The sequence below is a fragment of the Cebidichthys violaceus genome, unplaced genomic scaffold (assembly GCF_023349555.1).
Source record: "Cebidichthys violaceus isolate CVI_PGR_0920_01 unplaced genomic scaffold, fCebVio1.0.p SCAF_16, whole genome shotgun sequence".
NCBI lineage: Eukaryota > Metazoa > Chordata > Actinopteri > Perciformes > Stichaeidae > Cebidichthys > Cebidichthys violaceus.
In genome coordinates, this window is record NW_027176329.1 from 1,666,043 (window position 1) to 1,682,557 (window position 16,515).

The 16,515-nt window shown below is 48.3% G+C and overlaps 1 protein-coding gene across 1 annotated transcript in view; it reads left to right on the top strand.

Annotated features, from left to right (window-relative positions):
• Nucleotides 1-402: 402 nt before the first annotated feature.
• LOC137872489 (matrix metalloproteinase-15-like) overlaps nucleotides 403-16,515 on the top strand; it is a 22,952-nt gene continuing 6,839 nt past the window's right edge. The window contains 8 exon segments of the mRNA XM_068710710.1: nucleotides 403-1,239; nucleotides 7,992-8,140; nucleotides 8,484-8,606; nucleotides 8,774-9,081; nucleotides 12,008-12,169; nucleotides 12,658-12,854; nucleotides 16,002-16,048; nucleotides 16,050-16,138. Of these exon segments, the coding sequence (XP_068566811.1) occupies nucleotides 1,120-1,239; nucleotides 7,992-8,140; nucleotides 8,484-8,606; nucleotides 8,774-9,081; nucleotides 12,008-12,169; nucleotides 12,658-12,854; nucleotides 16,002-16,048; nucleotides 16,050-16,138 (1,195 nt within the window). The 5' untranslated portion in view covers nucleotides 403-1,119.

A 16,515-nucleotide genomic window follows, 5' to 3' on the forward strand; every position in this document is an offset into this window, starting at 1 on the left:
TAAATAATTTGACTATGAAACAGAAGCATGCTGTTTGCAGTCACACTGACTGCCTATGTCAAATATTACTACGATGATTAATTTAGCTAATATATCTGTTTCATGAGCTCCCTCGAACTTTTCAACGTTTTAAACTGTGATGTTGATAAGACAATATTTGAGAAGAAAAATTGAAAGTAAAATGTATTTTTAGGGGGGGGGGGGCGTTCTGTATTAGTTTCCACTCATTCTGTTTTTCATTTCCATTACAATCAGGTCCGCCAGGACGCTTCGGGCTACTCTGCCTTTTATTGTGAAAGGCATGACAGGGACACCTCGTTGCCGTGTCGTCACACTTGACGCTGGCATCCCAACGTTCGTAAAAGGTGCCGAAACACCACGAGCTGCGGAGCCGCAGTCCGCCCTGCTCCGGTAGGGAGACAACACACAGAGCCACTGAACCGGGACATGACTGATAGCAACTAGAGCTAAGTATCGGCTTCCTCTGGGCAAAGGGAAAACTGGACGTAGAAGGCACGTCATATATATATATATATATATATATATATATTTATAAATATATATCTTTTTTTTCCTTCTTTTTTTACAAGAGAGGTCGCGAGCTAAAACAGCCGCGTTCGCTTACAGCAACGACACTGCGCGAAGCCTCTGCCGAAGGAGTCGGTCAACTTTGGGCTCATCATTTGGTCGCTGCTTTTAGACTAAAGTTTGCAACTTTCTCAGGGTGGACTTTTAACTGCACGTCAACAGGCATTGTCACGAGATCACTGGATTCGAACATGTTCGTAAATTATCCACTCGTGGGTAACCCGCTAGATAACAGCAGGCTACGTGAAGAAAAGTGAGACGGTGCGCGCTCGGAGGCTCACACATGAGCGAACTCAGCTCGGTCTGTAGTGCGGCTCTGACTGTAAAAACTGGCATGGAGCTCTTTCCCAGGACGCTCGCGCACTGTTGAAGACTTGTCGTAGCATTCTTTCTAGGGAGTACTTTACAGTAGTTATTTTTTTATTAGGGCTTTTACCGCATACAACTACCAATACTGCGAGTAAAACTCGTCGAAGACATCGCACTGCACCCGGCGAGATAGAACCACGACCTGATCAGCACGCGCGGACCATGGCTCCCACCTCGCGGAACAGCTGCGTCTGGTTGCTCTGGAGACGGACTTTCCTCGCGCTGTGGCTGTGTGCGCTCGTGGCGCGGGGAGCGGAGGATGACGGCCCCTTCAACTCAGAGGTAGACACACAATTCTCCAGGCCAGTGGGCTTCTACTGTGTGTATGTATAGATGCATGGCTGTGTTCGTGTGCTTCACTTTAAATCAACTGATGTGGAGTGGTCGCGTTTACCTGTGTAACAGCTTCGGACACGAGCTAGCCAATCAGAACGCAGGACCATCCAGCGCACAACATCCGGGTTATGATCATACTATTAATTGTATTATTATAATGAGACCCTGAACACACTTATTTTTAGCCATGTGGTTTATATGCTTGACTGTCAGGTGTACAGTCTATAATAATATAATATCCTTAATAATCCTTAAACACTCTCTTTTGACCTCCACCTCTTTCAGTAATCAGACATGTTTTATGAAGATGTTTTCTTCTTCTGATCACCCCCATCACACCATTCTCAAAAAACCCCACTTGGTGGCCTCTGGACCCTCCTTTACTGTGCTCAAATTTAGGTTTGTGCTTAAAATATTTCAGTAAATGTGAAAACACACAAAAGCGAAGCACTGTCACGCTCATTGCACTTGTACTGATCATCGTTATACAGACCAGAAGTGGGGCCTGTCCGGCTAATATTATGTTTAATGTCTTTTCCCCTGACCTGTTGACCATCAGGGACACCTGCACACAGGTTCTAGGTGTGCCGTTAGAGGCCAAAGTAGCAAGTTGGAACGTGACCCGGCACTTCCTGCATTTTTTGTTTCGCCAGTCCGGCAGCCAACCAGCACACTTGTTTGTTTTTTGAGAGGGATGAGAGCTGACTTCATGCCGACGAGGTGATTAGTGACGGAGCATTGTTTGTTGTTTGACAGACAGACAGACAGACAGACAGAGAGACAGACAGACAGAGAGACAGACAGACAGACAGAGAGACAGACAGAGAGACAGACAGACAGAGAGACAGACAGAGAGACAGACAGACAGACAGACAGAGAGACAGACAAACAGACAGAGAGACAGACAGAGAGACAGACAAACAGACAGAGAGACAGACAGAGAGACAGACAGACAGCCAGAGAGACAGCCAGACAAACAGACAGACAGACAGAGAGACAGACAGACAGACAGAGAGACAGACAGACAGAGAGACAGACAGAGAGAGAGACAGACAGACAAACAGACAGAGAGACAGACAGACAGAGAGACAGACAGACAGACAGAGAGACAGACAGACAGCCAGAGAGACAGCCAGACAGACAGACAGACAGACCACCCGGTCATTAGAGGTGAGCTTGCTTTTACCAAACTCAGTGACCGGGATGGGGGGGGGGGGTCTGCTTGTCAGCCAGGTTGCAACATCGTCTAAAGTGGTAGTGTGTGTGTGTGTGTGTGTGTGTGTGTGTGTGTGTGTGTGTGTGTGTGTGTGTGTGTGTGTGTGCAGGTGTTTGCTAATGTATCTTACTGAGACAAGAGATGGAGGGTTTACACAATGCGTTGACTGATTAGGAATTCCTAAGCACTTGTTGCTAAATGAAAGACAAAGAAAGACTATTTTTGCGTAAAAATCAAGCCAATGAAAAACATCCCCCCCCCCAGCAGTTCTTTTACTGGGTAGCTATTTATTTAATAACCAACATAATTACAAAGCATGGAGAACATAAAGAGGGCACCACACACTACTCTCTTAAAACTCTTAATGTGCAGAACACAGCTGTTCGCATTAGTAGTCAATTTATTACACCAGGGTTGTTGTTGTTGTTGTTGTTGTTGCTGCTTCATGGGAAATTGTAATAAGCACCTGTCGCTTTCCATCTCATAAGTTCAGATGACTTGAACGTGTAGCAGCAGCAGAGGGTGTCTGCGTTGAGACGAGCAGCTAGTACGTGATGACTTGGAGACGACCCGCCCCCTGACCTTTGTGATGGGCAGACCCGGCCTTCATCGGGTCGCTCGTTGGTCTTTGTGGCTGATGAGCGTTTTCTCTGGAGTCTGAGAGGAACACTGGCTCTCACTCATAGCTGTAATGTTTGTGTTTTTTTTTTAGAAAATAGGCTGGACTCTCTCCATATCTGTGAAGTCTTACTTGCTAAAACAAAGGAGAGGTAACTTATGGAATTCTGTAAAAATGATGCTTTGTCTGGTTCATAGCAGCCTGTCTCTGTTTGTGTTGAAACTATATCACTTTAAAGATTATTCACACACTGGCATGAGGCCTGTATATTGACGATTTAAGGTCAGACGTAATCTCAAGTATTAGCCCTACTGTGCATTTAAAGAGGTTTCTGGTGGAGCTAAATTAACTTCACAACCAACCAGTTCTCGTCTGTGTTACGTGAGAGTAGTTCTATGGTCATAGATATGATTTGGATTGTGACGTGATGCTGTGAAACGGTTGCTGTCTTTCCTTCACTGTTTGTTGTTCCCGTTACTTTAACTGCGTTGCTTGCAGAAAGCTTAAAGGTTCGATCCCTCCGGAGCTCCGCCAGACGTCCCTCCCTGGCTCTCATCGTCTACATGGCCAGCACAGAGGCTGTGTGGTTTCCTTATGCTCACCTTTGGCCACTGGGTGACGCCCATCATATCCATAAACAGGGCTCAACAGTAAGGGTGGCCGCTGGCAAACATTTGGAGGGATTGGCAGTCATGTTTTCTGTTTTCGGCTACCAAAAGCTGATACCTGGTTTTGAAAGTTCATGTTGATCCCTGCCAAATACAAGACTTTTCTTTCACACTAAGACTAAGTCGTCCCCCATCCCCACTTACTCCTGCCGATCGAATCGCAAACTCGTTTGGACGATATGGAAATAGAAAGCATCGGCCAACCCCGACTGAATCACGTTGTCTTGTTTTCAATGTGATCCCCTCCCTTCAGATGTAGTTCAATCCATGTGTTTAGGGTTTGGCCCGGGACCTCTACTCCCACTCTGTCTGGATAAAGAGGACGCGGTGGGAAGAGAGAAGAGCGAAGCAAAAGAGAGAGAGAGAGAGAGAGAGAGAGAGAGAGAGAGAGAGAGAGATCATGACTGTGAGGAGAATCTGAGAAGTTTTTTGATTGAAGAAAGGAAACAGAACCGAGAGAAACCTGTGGCCGGGTCGTCTGTGAGAGACGGAAAGTGAGACGAAGATGGAGGGAGGACGAGGACGTGGACGGGAGACGGCGGCGGTCGGTCTCAGCTGTGCGGCATGTGATGGCTGAATGTGACAGCTGTTCTCTAACTGGGACACACACACATATACATAGACACACACACACACACACACACACACACACACACACAGACAGTGCACAAACATGCTGGTGCCCGGGACTCCAAGGCATCCCAGGAAATACAATGGAGCCTTTTGTCCAGAGAGAGAGAGAGAGAGAGAGAGAGAGAGAGAGAGAGAGAGAGAGAGAGAGAGAGAGAGAGAGAGAGAGAGAGAGAGAGCTGTGAGAGATAACTTGCGAGGAAGAGGACGAGAGAAAGATACGTGGTCATGACCAGCTGCGCGCAGAGAATCCTAAAAGTGCACGACAGCAACTTGTAGCTAAAGCAGAGTTGGTATCAGCGAGCCGAGGGGCCGATCTGTGGCTCATTGCCGCACATAACGGGGCAACTTCCTCAACCTCGTATCCTCGGTGTATCCGTGTAATCTGCAGCATGCTGTCTCTTCGCATTCCAGTCCCCTGTGATTGGCCTCAAAGACTCGCGTTGCTACAGAGACTGACGGTGCGAGGCAGGAAGAATGGTGATCATGCATTTATTAACACGCTCGGAGCAGTTCTAGCGTTTTGCAGAATCACGTCTACGTGTCCCTGCACGCGTCCCACGTCTGTCCATAGCGCCGTATCGTCTTGCAGAAGAAGGGGCCTCTCCGTGTCTCCGTCTGTCCCGCTGCTCCTTTTACTTATTCATCCTCTTTGGTCGGACTTTGGGGGGTAAGAGATGGCAGCGGACCAAGTCTCGGAATAAAAGCCCTGTTAGTATCTTGGCTGACATTGTGGCGGGCACACACACACACACACACACACACACACACACACACGCACACACACACACACACAGTCCTGGCAGCTTTTACAACTCCTTGTATATAGCTGGGTCTGGTTTTGGCAGGTGAGCTCAAGGACTCTTTGAAAGATTTAATAGAGGAGGCCGAGCGTACACGAGGCTCTCCCTCTTGTTTTGTATTCAGCCCAGCTGATGAGGGAAGGTGAGCGGCCGCACTGAGGAGCTTTGCCGCTCGAGGCGACGAGGCGACGGGTTCTCGTGCCTCCATACGGCGCTGCAGCTCCCAGCGCGTTAACCCGACTGCAGCCTGCTGTGAATACTTGTCCTGAAGTGTGCAGAGACAACATCGGATTCCACTAACGTCAACGGACGTGAAGGCATTTCCCTTTTTCATCAAGCGCTATCACTGCTGCAATGACGACCGTGTGTGTGTGTGTGGGGGGGGGGGGGGGGGGCATTTAGTAAATCCATGTATTGTATTCTCTTCAAAACACTCATGAGAATGAGTGTTTTGTGAACCCTGCCACCTGTTTCCCTGGCCTGTGTGTGTGTGTGTGTGTGTGTGTGTGTGTGTTCGGGTGAGAGAGTATTTAGATAGTGTGTCAGGAAGTGCATGTTTGCATTGGACAGTGTGTGTGTGTGTGTGTGTGTGTGTGTGTGTGTGTGTGTGTGTGTGTGTGTGTGTTTGCTGAAGCTTCCTTATCTTAAAGGCAGAGGTTGGTCAGGGTCACGTCCAGTTCAGCCCTCTGTACTACTCTTCCTGCACCCACAGAGAGAGAGAGAGAGAGAGAGAGAGAGAGAGAGAGAGAGAGAGAATCCGGAAGTTTTTTAAGCTCCACGTCTGCAAGGGGAAATAATAAAGGTGTTAATAACATGCGAGCGAGATGAGATAACTCTTAATTGATCCCCGAGGCGAAATTAGGTGTTACAGCAGCGGGAGAAGAAACAAAATATGATCGCGGTGACAACTGCACTCATATCAAAAAAATGTTTAATCTCTATTCAGATCGAACACGTAAACTGCAGGTAGACAAAATGTACAACAGACTGAACTAAACAGCTTTAGTATCGTGTGTTTACTGCGCAATAACGAGATACGTGTGCTCTCTCAATACCAAAGTACTTGTGTACATATAGTATAGTATGCAGTATAATGGGACGGTATAGGGTGACACAACACATATATTACAAAGCGTATAGCGTTTTATAATTTATAATAATACGCAATGCTATATATAAGGGCATGAACTGCTGCAGTAGCACAGAGCTCAGCACATAGCAGCCCGTCTCTACAAAGATGAAGCGGGCTGCGAGGGAGCCGAGGGCTCGAACGCCCGGTGTGCACCCCGGACCTCCTGGACCGCCAGCAGAGAGAGAGAGAGAGAGAGCCTAGAGACACCGGGGGTCTCCGCTCGGCTCCTTTCGGTGTGCCGTGTTTCCACCGCAGACATTGACCGCATTGAAGATGCGTTTTATGGAATCTGTTTTCTAACTTAAAGAGAGACAGAGACGTAGAGATCGTCTGCTTCTGCTTCTCACAAACATCTTTCTCGCTGCCGTCAGAAGAACTTTTGCAGTAAAAGCTTAACCTTCAGAGGCGCTGCTTCATCAGAGGGCTTATATATTTAACGGCTGACAGTAGTCATCTAGTGCCGTAATTGATCCCAATGATCATGGTGATGGATGAGAGGCCGTCGGGCTCCGTCAGACTCGGCTCAGCCGCTGACAGTGATTGATTGATCGGACGTTGCTGCATTAGTCTGCTCTAACGGTGGAGGAAGGACACATGCGGAGGTTTGGTGTCACCCGACCGGGCCGGTCACTTCACGTCAGCGGCTCTGTGTCGCTGAGGTCCATTGCTCTCATCGGTGGGCTCTATTACATGCAGTCTTGTTGTAGTGGTGCAGACAGAGCGGGATGCTCAGGGAGGAGAGGGGAAACGGTAAATCAAGGGAGGTCTGGGAGGCTCTTTGTAATTCCTTTTCATTGGACCGTGGGGACATTTTGTTTGTGTGGGACGCACATACAGCATAATAAACCCTTTGTCTGTCAATTAATATCATGTAGTACACACAGTCACACACCTTTACATTGTACTGATTCAGTGCGTGAATAGACACGTCAATACATAGTTTGAGATATATATATACTATACACAGTATAGAATCAGATTTTCCCGGCTTCTTCTCTGATATGTAAGAACAAACAATAGAATTTTCTGTTAAAGAAAAGCTATAAAAACTCGGTGCATCTCTGCCCTCCTACCAGCACGGTGGGCAGAACATACTGTCCATGTTTCCAGCGTGCTTATTTGATACATTATGTCAGATTTATAAAATGTTCTGTATGTGTGTGTGTGTGTGTGTGTGTGTGTGTGTGTGTGAGAGAGAGAAAGAGAGACTGAGCTGAGGTGAGTAAGGAGTTTAAAGAGTAGACAAGTAAACACTTATCAAGAAAGCGTTGTGAAAGACGAGGGTGAACAGAGACGTGCGTGAGCACACGTGCATGCTCAGACACACGCCCTGCTGCCCCCCCCCCCCCCCCCCCCCCCTGCACCACCCGTGGGGAGCGTGTCCATGTGTCGGCCTATCTGGTGTCTCAGACTACCCGGTGTGTGTGTGTGTGTGTGTGTGTGTGCGCGTCATATTAGGTTTCCACATTAACAGGTGGGATGGACTTTTGCGTCATCTGTGATTGGGCTAGATTTCACGCTTTCTCCCTAAAGTCTGTCATTACCCCCCCCCCCCCCCAGATACTGGGTATCTTTTAGGAATACTCAGTATCTGTAACAGGTTCCTGTGTGCTTCTCTTCCTGTCTCCAGTCATGGCTGAGGATGTACGGGTACCTGCCCCAGGCCAGCAGACAGATGTCCACCATGCGATCGGCTCAGATCCTGTCCAACGCCATCGCCGACATGCAGCGGTTCTACAGCCTGGAGGTCACTGGACAGATGGACCCTCAAACCATCAGGTCAGCACGGATTAAAGACTTACACCCACTCATAAGAAAAAACACTGTCCTGCAGCACATGTTAGGCCCCAAACTGTAGTTAAATTGATAGTTTTGAAGAGCCGCTGAAATGTTTTTTGTTAATAGGACGGTTTGACCTAGATTTTGGCAACATGGACTTGTAACTAGGACAGGACAGGGTTCCTTTTGAAGAACAGGATCGGTGAGCTGGCTGCACTAGGCGGCTTTAAATTAAACAACACAAAGAACACAGACATCAAGAGGAGAAAGTGGAGGTTTCGACATGGTGTTCCCCTTCATCTCCTCTCCTTCCTGCTGCTGACTTCCTTTTTAACTCCTTCAGCGCCATGAAGAGACCCCGCTGCGGTGTGCCCGACAAGTTTGGAGGCCAGATCAAAACCAACGTGCGGCGGAAACGCTACGCCCTCACGGGACATAAATGGAACAAGGGCCACCTCACTTACAGGTAACAGAAAGACGGTGTGCTAGTCTTACTCGTTGTAGGAGGCTACTGTGAAAAAAGAATGTTTTCAAGTTGGGGATTTGAATGAATTCTTCATTTTTCATTTCCTTTGTTGCCTATGAATCCACAAAGTGATACGCTTTTCCCTCTTCCCTCATTTGTTCCCGTAGCATCCAGAACTACACTCCCAAGATCGGAGAGTACAACTCATACGAAGCCATCCGTCGGGCGTTCAAAGTCTGGGAGAGGGTGACGCCGCTGACCTTTGACGAGATTCCCTACCAGGAGATCAAATACGGACGCCGCAAGGAGCCCGACATTATGATCTTCTTCGCTTCGGGCTTCCACGGAGACAGCTCTCCTTTTGATGGGGAGGGAGGCTTCCTGGCGCACGCCTACTTCCCGGGACCCGGGATGGGCGGGGACACCCACTTTGACTCGGATGAACCGTGGACCATAGGGAACCAGAACATACAAGGTAAACGCTCACCGCCGGTGGAATGAGGGAACGTCTGTTGCGTTGCGGATTTTAGGGACAGCGGTGGTTTTCTTTAGTCACGGCCAAATGCTACAAAGGAAAATAGCTGAAAGCAGAAATAACAAGTGGGAGGAAAATGTCCTTCCAAGCCCGCCAATCTACAACAAACACCTTTCTAGGAGAGGTCTTTAGGAACAGAAACGCCGTCTTATGCGGCGGCTTCAGGTGGGTGGAGGTTTTGATGGAGTGTTGGGAAGCCTTTTCTTTCGGTCTTTAGGGATTTCGGTGGTTACTTAGGCGCTCGGCCATTCCAGCCGATGAGCAGTCTGCAGCCCCGTGTCGTGTCATGGATCGGTTGTAATGGATCTGCACGGCTGATTGCAAACAGCTGTCCCCGTCGCTTTGCTCCGCCCCTAACTAGAGTTGGCCCGGCTCAGCTAGCCACATCATCTCTCATGTGTCAGGCTCCGGCTGCCCCGTTTACCTCTGTGCAGGTTCAAAGCCCACCTCTTTGTAGTTCTCTAACCTACACTAATCCATTACCTCTGTGATCCCTCTGTGCGAGCAGCGCCAGGCACGTGTTTTTGAGGACTTCAGTTTGCTGAAATCATTGCCCAAACCCATCCGAACACATTCTTTGAGATGAACCCCAAACCCAATTACAACTCTTAGCACCAACGTCTAGCACTAAGCTCATCATACGCAGCAGCGAGGATTAAGAAAATGTCTTCAGTCTGAACGAGTCTTCAGTTCCTCCTCTTGCGGTGCACCCATTAACCCTGCTGAGAGATTTTCTTTTTCTCGCAACAATGGGCTTTCTTGCCCTGTTATCTCCATACACACAACAGGCACAGACAGACAGACACACTGTGTGTGTGTGCGTGTATCTCTGTGATCAGCTGTGTGTGGGATGTGCAGCAGGACAGATCACAGGGACGGAGGAATGCCACAGTAAGTGGGAGGGTGTTCCACTCTTTAGACCGGTCCCTTTGTTGCACCGCGCTGCTTAAAAGCAAAGCAGAAGCAAATTACAATCCTGTCCCACTTGAGTTGGACACACGTCTAATTATTCACACTTTTCACAGACAAAGTCCTCATTTAACTTCAGCGTTCAATCCGGTGGTGAAATTTGAATTTTGTCATGCAGATTGATCCACCGACCGGCTGATTGGGTGACCGTGTCTTTTGTGTTGTACAGCATTCAGACCAATTAAGCTTCATTCAGTAGATCTGTTGTGGCAATTGTCAATCAAAACAGCAACCAATCTACGGTTCTTTTTTTTCATTTTTTAGACTAAATGAATGACTAATTGATGAATCCGACAAATAACCCATTCACCGATCACCGGTACCGCAGTACCGACGCAGATATTTCAGGACAATTCCTCCAGAACCACTGTTCATATGCTGGGGCAAACACAAGTAGAAGAGATTGCATCTTATCCTCGCATGAAACAGTAGAATTGTTTAAAATGAGAAGTCATCTGCCCTGCCCGGAAGCCTGACCTCTGACCTCCTTTTAGGCGGGGCTTTGTCTTAGGGATCAATAGCCACACATAAAAGATGAGACGTCAGCTGGCGGTAAAAGCACACATACCTTTCATCCATTCTTTGCAGCCGTGGTTGCTTCTCTTTCTCCTTTTCCCTTGAGCTCAGTCTCATTCGTCAGCGGAGGACAGTTGTGTTGGTGTAAACCTTGTGACGCACGGTGCCATTAGTCAGCCTTCTTTTCACACGGAGGCTCCGACAAAAAAACAGCTTTTTTTGAGCTTTTCATCTCCCTAAAACACACCTCACTCAGATATAAAGGTCAGAGGCTTTCATTGTCTGTGGTCAGATGAGAGTGATGTGAGTAAGTCACTGGCAGAGGGCTCTTCGGTTGTCGCGGCGCTGCTTTAGCGTGCGTGTCCTTCGCTGGGAGGTGTGAGACGTGGTAAACAAGCCAACGGTGCCTCGGGAGAGCTGAAGTGGGACTTGAATGACAAAATGTGGAGTCAGAAATAGCAATAGTTGCACTGGCTGAACTCCTAACTTCGCCGAGACCTTTGAAGTCTGACGCCGCTTTTCTCCGTCCAACTGAGCGGTTGTCACAGTTACCTCACAAAGACCTCTTTATCTCTCTCTCTCTCTCTCTCTCCATCCTCGGCCAAACTCTAGCACTCCGTCTCGCCCCCTCTGCTGTTTTCTCCCCTCACGGCTTAGGACGCCGCGAGGACATTCATGTGACTCTGAAATTACAGATGGTGGGGGAGATGTGCACTGTGTGTGTGTGTGTGTGTGTGTGTGTGTGTGTCTTTTGCACAAATGAGGAGATGCACAAGGACAGGCATCCAGAGTGTCTTCCCCCCCCCCCCCTCCCCCCCCACACACACACACACACACACACACACACACAGCAGTGACATCACCAGGTCCCAATTCCCCCGACAGCATGATGTCACTAACGCTAAAATCCGACCAATCCACGCTGCGCCATCGCGCCCGACAAAATGGCTCGCGAGTTCAGAGTTCACGGAGAGCGGGGCCGGGCAACAAAGAGGTGTTGACTGAGGGGGAAGCACCCAAAGTCCCTGCAGAGACGAACTCACATGTTGGTCCATTGTGGTCTGTAAGAGGTCAGTGTGTCACAGCTGAGCGGCAGACTTGTCATTGTGTAATCGTTGCAGTGGACAACGGCATCTTTTGATTGGGTAGCAGTGTTAGAAATGTGTGTTGATTCACAACACCAATTAGGGTTAGATCTGTGGAGATTTGTACTGGCGTCGTAGCTGGGAGAGAACAACCAGCAGCCATTCTTATTGACTGCATGGATTTATCAGGACTTCCTTATTGGGATACATGTATTCTCTCTTTCTTCTTCTGAACACACTCGAGCGATCCCTTTCTAGAGATATTAAGAGTGCGTATTCTACGATTGTCCACACAGGTAACGACCTCTTCCTGGTGGCGGTGCACGAACTGGGCCACGCCCTGGGTTTAGAGCACTCCAACAACCCGCTGGCCATCATGGCTCCCTTTTACCAGTGGATGGAGACGGAGAACTTCCAGTTGCCCGAGGACGATCTGCGGGGCATACAGCAGATCTACGGTAGGGTGTTTGGTGGACGACGCTCTCCTTACAGTGTGTTGAATCACCAGGACGTGAGCTGGTGTTTCTTTTAACAATACCTCTAAAGATCACTAAGTAGCACATTTATCTCTGTACAAAAAATAATATCAAACATATTGTGTAAATGTTCCAGCGCCCCTTAAATCACGTCCTAATACAGTTATGTATTGATTGAAAAAAATAGACAAAAAGCTCAAAAACAAAGTTAAAGAAGAATTTGACTGATAGCTTTGTCATCATTGTTTTGTTGATTATCGTGATAATATAGATATTGTGACTTCTTTTGGCCTGATATCACTCTACTTTGAATAAAACCATACCATTTTTTGGAAACAGCCAGTTTCCATTCTTTATGCTAAGCTAAGCTAACCGCCTCCCCGCTGTATCCGTCTGCATGTAAAAGATGTACCATTGATGAGAGTGTGATGAATCATGTTAACCCCTCTCCTGTCCGTTTGTCCATACAGGCCAACCGGACGGCGGCCCCACCCAGGCCCTGCCCACCGTGATCCCCCGTCGACCGGAGCCCAGGCCCCCTCAGACGCCTCCTCGGCACCCCGACCGCCCCAGGACCACCGAAAGACCAGACCACTATGGACCCAATATCTGTGAAGGGAACTTTGACACGGTCGCTGTGCTCCGAGGAGAGATGTTCGTCTTCAAGGTAACTGGCTTGAGGATTTGAACTCCGCCACGGACCTGCTAGCTTCTCAGTTATGAGCGTACAACTTTGGAAGAGATATGCTGACCTCCACAGTGGTTTACTACATGTCCTTGCTTGGAAATGCAGCGGGCTTCCAGCAAGAGGAGCCTGCCTGACAGCTTAACTGTGTCAATAAATTAGTTATCCCTTTTCTGTAGAACCGGTTTGAAACAAATGGCGTGTGCACAGCCAACAAGGGGTCTGTTTTCAATCAGGTCCTGGAGGATTGTAAACCAACAGGGCCAGTGTCTTTTATGAGGCGGAACACTGTTAAAAGGGTGGAGTGTGGTCAGGTGTTTGCATTAAAGAGCCCCTGGACCCAAACAAAACACTCCTAAGCAGAGCCATTAGCGGGCTTTTTACCTTCAGGAGGTTTTAGAAAGCTGTTTGCCAGGACAAGTCATTTCACTGTTGGCTCAAGCTGCTGTCAGCTGTTTCGTGTTATTTATTTAATCTTCTGATATTATGCAACTCAGCCATGTGGTCACATGCTGTGATACATATGCTAAGTGTCTTCACCCATCCTGGAGGTAGTGGTTCCTGGTCCGTGTCGATCAGGGACTTCTAGACTCAGACCGGACCACCGAAACCTTTCCCAGTGACCGCCCACACAACCCACGCCACGTTTTATGTAAACAAGATTACTGAACAACATTCATGACAATAACTTCAGTTAAATAGATATAAATAAAGCACGGGGAACGTGTTCCTCTTAGGAGAAGACTGGCCAGAGGAAGAAGGGCAACGCAACAAGGTTGTAAGAACCTCTGGAACCATCTGACTAGTATGATATTAACATATTAGCTACATCGTGTTTTGAGTCATTTATTAACATGGTAGATACCAGTAGTAAAAGTTTAACTTTCGACTTTGTGAAAAGTCGAAAGTTAACATTCTTCCTGTGTGCTTTCTCCTCTTCGGGACCTCTTCGGTGCCGCTCTATACATAGCGCCGCTCTACGGAGATAAGTGAGGACGTGTTTCAGGGTCAGAGGAGGTGTCCGGCGTTGGCACCGCTGAGCGCTGAAGAGGTGTGCAGATACCAGACGGAGCTGGACAGGGAACACCCGGGAAAGGAAAGGAAAAGCAGACGCTGTCGTGATATCTGACATTTCACGGGGGAAGCTCAGCAGTCGGGATTCAAACGGCTGAAGATATCCGACAGTATCGAGCTACGAGACGCATCGTCTGACGTGCCTGTGTCAAGAGTGAAATATAAGAGTACTTTGAGCTGATGGGGGGAAAAAAAGGGATGCAGGTGCTTCTGTTTGCATTAGTGTTATCGGAGAGTCGAATATAACAGAGGCCTGTGCCTCCAGACACACAGAGATGGGCCTATGAATATCTCCTATCTGAGAGCGTAAGCGCCTCTGACGCTGACCGGTCGTAATCAGACTTGGCGTACAGCTGCCTGGACGAGTGCTGCACGTGGTCCAACGGTTATATCTGTGCTCTTGGGTTTCATCCCAGCCAGTAATGTCCGTGTTCTTGGGTTTCATCCACAGTCATGATGCTAGTCTGGATAGCCTTAATCAGTTTCCATAATTCACTTTCTCCCAGCCCTCTGGTGGTTTTCAAACAGATACAGACGACCGGTCGGCCCCTCGTTTCTTCATGTTCAGCCGTCAAGCGCTGCGGCTCTATGCGTTGCAGACTGAAACATCTCAACAGCTATCTGTGGGATCGCCATGACATTTTGAACGGACATTCACAGTCCCCAGAGGATGAATCCTAACAATTGTTCGTGATCCCTCGACTTTTTCCCAGCTAGTGTCACCCAGCAAGTTTAACAATTGTTGTTTTTTAGTGAAAAACTATTGGACGGATGGCCTTGAACTCCCCTACAGAATGAATTGTAATTACTTTGGTGCTGTTCCGTGTTTGCGGCAACACGATGGAACGGCAACATCTCAGGTCAACACGTGTCCATATTCCCTGGAAATGCTCCAGCCTTGCGTCTTTTCTCACTTCTTGATAGTCCCGTGGTCAGTGACATACGCACATCAGATATTATGTTGTCGGCAAGCATTGACTGCTATCAGTTCCTTTGTTTTACTGTCATTTAGCAGTGGACTTCATTTCCGACTGCACTGTTCATATTCAAATTGTCCTCATGTAGATTTGCGATGTCTCCGCTGTTCATAAATTGCCCTTATTAGCGGTGGACACATGGCTCTTCTCTGCTCTCGCTCTGCATAGGCAGAACGACTTACTTAACGTACTGCGGGAGCATCAGTACCACTCTCTCTTCTGCACAAAGCCCTGTCCGATAGAAGAAGAAAGGGGCTGTCATGTCTCTTCTCCGCTCCTGGTGCTTCTTCACGGCAGAGGGCTGGCCACAGAGACGGAGATCCGCTCCGTTCTGCCGAGGACTAATACGGTCAACTCGGTCTTAATCTGGGCGCCGCAGAGGACCGGCTGTCAGACCACACAGACGCAGAGCAGCGTGCGGCCCGTTCGGTCGGCCCGCGTTCCTCAGCTGCCTCCGTTCCGTTCCGCGCCGTCCTGTCTGCCAGAGTGTCCTGCGTGAAGGACAGAACTGGCTGCGCTTGCCAGAAAGAAGCAGCACGGAGCGTTTCACCGTTACATTATCCAGGACGAGCAGGGCTACTGACTCACCACTTCTGAATGAGTGTGAGGGCTGCTGGTGTAAATCTGTCAGCATAAAGAGTAGATATATGTGCTCTGTGCTCGGGTTCAAATGCGCCACCAGTGATTTTCCTTGTTTCTTGCCACCGACGACAGTTCTTTTATGAAAGTTCTCTGGTATCCGGCCGTGATCAACAGAGGGAGGGCAATAAAGCCACCAGAGCGGAGACTTGACTATTATTAGCCTGCCGGGGATCCGCTGTTGTTGGTTCATTGTACGTTCTGGTCTAGATATCCTGCGGGCCGCAGTTTGCTTGGCATGATGACCATCAAGCGTCGGACCTCAGAGAAATACACTTAGAATGAGATATGAAGCCATGCCTGTTTGGTTTGCTTTGGCTCCGAGCCTCAGGAGTTAAAGAAAGACAAAGAGAAAGCAGCGAGTCTTTCAAGCTGTGTTCAAGTGGCCATAAGAGACGACGCACACTCAACACACACCGGTTCATGTCTTCCCCCTCAGGGCCGCTGGTTCTGGCGGGTGCGTAGGAACAGGGTTCTGGATAACTACCATGCCCATCGGTCACTTCTGGAGGGGTCTGCCCGGAGACATCGACGCTGCCTACGAGAGACACGACGGCAGGTTTGTCTTCTTCAAAGGTAAGCAAACGCTGATACGCACGCTGGTTTTAGTACTGAAGAAGATTTATGTAGAATTATGTGAAGATCATCATCTGTACCATTGCTTGTTAGCTTTTATACTCTCGGTCAGGGAGGAAGTGTCGAATCAAACCTTTAATATAGCAGTGATATTGCAATTATCCTATTTTTTAATTATATAAAACAAATACTACAGTTTTTCTTAACTCTACACACAAAAGCTAAAACTGCACAAATCTCCTGCAAAATAAAACTCTGTATTGAAAACAATGCTGTCTTCTCAAAATGTAATTTTGTGCTCAATTGGTTATTCGGTGGTCAAAGGTGGTAAATGACAACATACCTGGTTGGCAGAGACGTGCAACCGTGGTGATTCT